Here is a 6,509-nt window from a genome sequence, read left to right on the forward strand (position 1 = left end):
AAATAACGGTTATTTTTTGAAATTGGGTATTTTTGAGAAAGATGGTATTTTTTGAAAATGGTATTTGAATAATAAATGATAAAGAAAATCAAAATTGAGTTTTCTCTCTCATCGGTAACTCTCTGCCGAATTGCCGAGCCGAGCTCAACAGGCGATATTCGCAGAGCATGCCGAATATATCCCTTTCCGAAACCACACCGACTGGCCTAATAGAACTACTCAAACCACCCACCAAAGTAATTAAACATGAGTGATGAGACCAAACATATAACAACGCAACTTCGATTCATCAATGAACTGACAAGAAAATATTATAGTTTCCAGTAGAACAATCCCAAATTACATCCTTTGATACCCATAAACCAATTCATATTTACTCTTTTGTGGAGTGGTACTTTAAAACATATAACTATCAATACATAAGATATAAATCACTACTAAATTTGATATAAGTTATACTTTCTTAACCCCATCGCTTCCTTTGTTTAGTTCGAGTCCATTAGGGTGATCAACATCCACCATAAATCTTTTCCAAAACCAATGCTTCTTCCACACAATCACCATTTCTTCAATAGGAATGTTCTTTGTTTCAGGCAAGAACACATACACGAAAATCGTCATGATAACAACCCAAAATGCAAAGAAGAGGAAAAGCCCGAATTTAAGATGGCAAAGCATGGTTAAGAACACTTGAGCAATTATGAAGGTGAATATCATGTTAACTGAGACATTGATACTTTGGGCGGCTGATCGGATCTCAAGTGGAAAGATTTCACTAGGTACGAGCCACCCTAGTGGGCCCCATGACCATGCGAACCCTGCAACATATATGCATATGAAGAGAACAACCACGATGGCATACCACTTTGGCAAATCACCCGGATCTCCATTTACTCCAAATTTGATCCCTATGAAGACCGCAACTGCAACCTATTAATTCCATTAAAAAAAGATTGTCAGCTTAATGACACATTGTCATCCCAAGATGCACTGCAAAGTTGTGCAATACAACTGTGTAGTACATCTCGACACATATTGAGACGCCATTATGATAACGTCTTGTCTTGATAAAGTTTAAAATGATAGTGCAAAAACATAAATGATGTAAATTCTGTAAAAAGTCCGAACTTAGTGGAGAAAACTCTTATTTCATGACTTTATGCATTAAGTCAAAAAAACATTCATATGTAATCTATAACAAGAGAATATTATTATACCTGACAAATGAGCATTTGAATGCCTCCTTCAAGGAAAAGAAACCTTCGTCCCCATTTATCAACACCGTAAATCGAAACACAAGTAGCAAGAACATTTACAGATCCGGTAATCACAGCCGACATAAGCGAAGCATCACCACCAAAACCGATTGTTTTGAACAAAACCGGAGCGTAAAACATGATCACATTAATCCCCGTTAGTTGTTGGAAAAACGGGATCAATATTGCCATTGTCAATTGTGGTCTATACTTTTTTTGCAACAAATTTCTCCATGGATGTTCGATTTTCCTCGATTCTTCACTTGCATGAACCAAATCATTGAACTCTGCATCAACATTATCAACCCCTCGGATCCTACGAAGCTTTGTTCTCGCTTCATCAGTTTGACCTCTTTCGATCATGGAGTTTGGGGTCTCGGGGAGGATTAGTGATCCCACTGTGATAATCAGGGCGGGGACCACTGCTCCCCCGAGACTCAACCTCCATCCTAGATTCCCATCAAGTTTGTTGAAGAAGTAGTTCAAAACATTGGCCACTAAGATTCCAATTGTGATTGACAGTTGGAAACCTATGTTGAGGGACCCACGGTATTTGTATGGTGCCATTTCCGAAAGGTATAGTGGCACAGACTGTATATACAAAGAAAAAGATTATAAATAAAGATAAATAATGATGGATATTTTTCGATTATAACGAAATGTAAGAATATTATTGTTTGTGATAGTGAGAATTTTTTTTCTTTTTTAAAATTAGGGGGTGTCATTGTGAAAGTCAAGCTTTGTAGAGGTTGCAATCACAAGCAAAGCGTTTTAGTTATGAAACATTTGAAAACAAACAAAGTGACAACATGTGCAAAGAAAAAACAAAAAAGGTCTTTATTTTTTTATAATTTTTAATTGATTAAGTTACTAATTGTTTTCGAAACAAGTTGAAACTAACACCAAAAACAACGCAAAACAAATAAAAAATATCTGTTTCAAAACCAACTTGTGAGGTTGGTAAAGAAAGTTAAACACTTGTGTCAGTAAATAATAAATACTTATTGTTCAAATTTTCATTTTTACTCAAAATTTTTGTTTTATAATTTCTATTTTCATTTATGACATTTGTTTTATATCATCAAAATAATATATATTAAATGTTTTAAAATGGTCATTTTAGAGTATAATTAGTACGCAGAAAGTTTCTAAAAGTATATTTTAGATCTCATGATTTATAAAAATTAGAATAACAAAGAATTTTTTGGAATATGGAAAGAAAAAAATTAATTTTGAAAAGAATTACCTGATTGGCAAACCCGATGCCAAATCCAAGGAGGATCCGACCAACGATAAGCATCCAAACGGCTTGAGCAAAACCGTTGATCAAAGCGCCGGCACAGAAAAGGATACCGCCGAACAGCATTGAAAGTTTCCGGCCAAGCTTTCGGGTCACCGTCGACGCCACCAACGACGACAGCAGCGCCGCTAGATACAACGACGACGTAAACATAGTCAACGTCTGACTATCAAACTTGCAGTACTGGTTCGTCGACGTATCAGCGGACTGTTTCCTGTACACCGACGGGAAGAACTTCTTCAGAAATGGATCCATCGCCGTCACACCACCTAATCATAAGAAAAACCGGAGATCATAAGATGATGAAGAACTTGAAACACAATAAAGACAAAAGAAAAAGATCATATAACATGATCGGAAAATCAAGAAACTGAAATGGAAGAGCATAATATTACCGGAGATTCCGATATCATAACCGAAAATGAGACCACCCATGGCCGCAACAACGCAAGTAAAGGTGACATAAAGAGTGAGGTTCCCGGGGTAACCTTTATCACCGCCGGGAGCGGTCGGCACATAACCGCCGGCCATAATGGTGACTGATAATTTGTTTGAAACTGTGGTAAATGAAAGTGGCGAAGGAGAGAACGTATGAAAGGTTTGAAAACGAAGAAGAAATGGAGGATTGTATAGCAACGGCGAGTAGGAGTATTTATAGAAATTTCTCTCTGTAGTAAATCCTGTAATTATGATTTCCGTACTTGTCAAACTCAAAATAATAATAACTTGTATCGTTGGAGATTATATTGATCTTATCCAAGTTTAACATGTTGTGTTTTATACCACTTTTCCAAAAGTTGCTTGACGTTTTAACCCTCTTTTTATAAAATCTCGAAATAACGAGTTTTGAATCAGTTTAAATATTTTTTGACAACTAGTTTTCTCAATTTCAAATTACCCTAATTGTTAAATTATAGTTTGTTGTTAAATTGTATTTTTTATAATATATTTGTTAGCAGGCAATTTCCACAAAAATTATTAAGTTTGTCCAAAATTTTAATTTTAAAACTACGTTATGTATTGTTTTAAATAAGACGCTTTGTTTTCTAATTTGTTATAATTCTTATTATTTTACCAGTTAATTCAGTTGTCTACCAACATTACATACTATTACATACTGACAGTGCATGATGACATAACATTTTTGGTTACATCATATTCTAATTATCGAAATTGAAAAAAATAATAATATTATTATTTGTATAAGAGTTACCCATAATCTAATGACTCTTATGTAATTTTGTATTTTTCAATGAAGACATTACTTATAGTACCATACATATAAATACAAACTATTAACTAATACTATTTTCAAAATAGCTCCACAACAAAATAAAAATAATTCATATGTTAATTAAATTGTTACCAAATTATATAATATCTATCTTTATTTAATTAAATAATAATTAAACTTTACTAAATTCCTATTCGTGCATTCTAGCACACAATAAATGTAAGAAACATTTTAACCTAATCATATATATATATATATATATATATATATATATATAGGGTTAAGTTCAAATGAGAACACTAAATAAAGTGAGAACGTGACAACACTACTTTATGTTACTATTCTATTATGAATTTTGTATATACAACGATATGACATTATTTATCAACAAATATACGAACAATCACACATTAATATTCATATTAAAATTTTGTATGTACAACTTTATGACATTATTCATCACCGAATATATGAACAATCACATATTTAACATTCACATTAGAATTTTCTAAATTACTATATATATATATATATATATATATATATATATATATATATATATATATATATAGTAGAATAGCAATATAAAATTGAATATATTCATATTATAATTACTACAATACTATACATATTAAATTCAAAGAAGAATAATAACATACAAATGGTGTTCTCACTATATATATATATATATATATATATATATATATATATATATATATATAGGAGAGGAGTAGGATCAAATGAGAACACCTAAAAGGTTGAGAACGCGAGAACAGATCTGGACCATCTAATTTTTAAGATGTGTGGCTATGATTAATTATTATTTTTCTAATTATTAATACATTTAAAAATTAAATTTCAAATTAAAGCAAATTATAAAGGGTATTAAGGTAAATAAACATTACCCTAATTTTGTAAACTCCTATAATTACTCTCTGCCTCTCTATTTCGTTGACCTAATTTCATACAACATACAATCGACACCTTCATCATCTTACTATCTCATATCCATCATCTTCATTTTTTTATTTTCGTAGCCCTAATCGTACCTGAAGTAGATTTCCAATTGGCCTCCTGCAACTCGATCTCCAATCGGTCTCCTACAACCCGATTCATGGAAAACCGAGAGGGAGGTGTTTATCTGGTTTAGATCGCAATCAGATATCCTTTCTCTTTCGAACGAGATATTGTTTCCAGATTGGCACTCGGGCAGCCCATGAATGCGTCGATCGGGTCTCACGAGGCTGCGTTCATGAATTTTCTTCCCATGCCCATCAAGTCCGATTAAGAGTCGATCCATATGAATCGTATTTTGGGATTGTGTGCTTTGTGTCGTGCATTAGGAGGAAGGGAATAGAGACGAGCGAGAGAAAGGGAGTGACGGGAAGAGGGGGGAAATTTGACAAGATTTCCTATGAAATTGAAGCTATAAATCAACAATTGGTAAGTTTTGATTCTTCCTTCTATTGTGTTCGTAGGTCAAATTCTAGCAATCGGATATCCTTCACTATAGTGGTGAATAAATTCAATCAACATAGTCAGGTGTGTTCGCTATAATCACTTATGATTATAAAAATGGTTGTACATATGATTAAAAGACGCTGATAATAATCATTTATGATTATAACAACATATGTTTTTCTGGCCAGACCAGTCTGAGTTTGTGAGGATGGCTGCTATGTTTGGAGCCAAAATCATACCTTTTGGTGTTGTTGGAGAAGATGATATTGGTGAGGTACGTGGACTTCTTTTTTTTTGTTAATTTGCTCACCTCACATATTCTATTGTTTAACACAACTTACGAGAATTTATCTCAGACAATTTATACAGGAATTAACTGATGAGGCCGTGCAGCTTAGGTATCCAACTATACATAAATATCTATCATACTTTTTATTTGTTAGTTTCTTGAAATGATTCTATATATTCTTTAATGTGATGGCTGATGAGTGATGCTACTACTACAGGAGTAACGTTGAAGGTGAAGTAGCAAACCAAGATGTACACTTTCCAATGATGCGTCCCAAACTACCTGGGAGATTTTATTATCTTTTTGGAAACCCAATTGAAACACAAGGTGTGTGATGTGATGTTATGTTATGTTTATAAGGAAATTATTTACATTTTTTTTCCGAAGGGTCGTTGGTTTGCAGGGAGACAGCAGGAGCTAAGGAATAGGGACAAGGCACATGAGTTGTATGTAGAGGTGAAGTCGGAGGTAGAAAGGTGTCTATCTTATCTAAAAGAGAAAAGACGGAATGATCCTTATCGGAGTATATTATCACGTTTGGTTTACCAGCTCACACATGGCCCTGAATCTGAAATCCCAACATTTGAACCCTAAAATTCATTTACTTATCACAATTTATACAAATCATATTCATACGGGACTTGTGCTACGTATGGTTTACAAGCTTACTATTTGAAAGAGATGCAAAAACACAATCATGCCCTCATCATAATCATTTATGATTATAACAACATATGTTTTTCTACTAATCATTCATTTTAATATTTTGTTGGTATTTTTATTGTCTTTACATGTTATTGTTATTTTTGTAGATATTAATCAAAGAAAAAGGAATGCAAGAATTCTTTAGATTCTGTGCCTGCTCCTGCTCGTTACACTAGCTCGCGACCCATTTGATTCAAAGAGAAGGAAAGGGTTGTGACCAATTCAAGAAAATGGCTGATATAGGGATGAATTTTGCAATTTTTT

At 33.3% G+C, this 6,509-nt stretch overlaps 1 protein-coding gene and 1 long non-coding RNA gene across 2 annotated transcripts; one reads left to right on the forward strand and one right to left on the reverse strand.

Annotated features, from left to right (window-relative positions):
• Positions 1–266: 266 nt before the first annotated feature.
• LOC145123978 (sugar carrier protein C-like) lies at positions 267–3,266 on the reverse strand. Its single transcript, XM_079059181.1, has 4 exons — positions 2,952–3,266; positions 2,503–2,825; positions 1,218–1,847; positions 267–930 (listed from the first exon to the last, which is right to left on the reverse strand). The coding sequence occupies exons 1-4, from the start codon at positions 3,085–3,087 to the stop codon at positions 454–456; spliced, it is 1,566 nt and encodes a 521-aa protein (XP_078915307.1). The 5' UTR covers positions 3,088–3,266; the 3' UTR covers positions 267–453.
• A 2,564-nt stretch (positions 3,267–5,830) lies between these two features.
• Positions 5,831–6,189, forward strand: LOC145127885 (uncharacterized). The gene is made up of 2 exons (XR_013716507.1): positions 5,831–5,867; positions 5,944–6,189. It is a non-coding gene; the product is annotated as an uncharacterized LOC145127885 (long non-coding RNA).
• The last annotated feature ends 320 nt before the right edge of the window (positions 6,190–6,509 follow it).

Source organism: Lactuca virosa, chromosome 7 (assembly GCF_052849685.1).
Source record: "Lactuca virosa cultivar CGN04683 chromosome 7, Lactuca_virosa_CGN04683_v6, whole genome shotgun sequence".
In the NCBI taxonomy this organism is placed as follows: domain Eukaryota; kingdom Viridiplantae; phylum Streptophyta; class Magnoliopsida; order Asterales; family Asteraceae; genus Lactuca; species Lactuca virosa.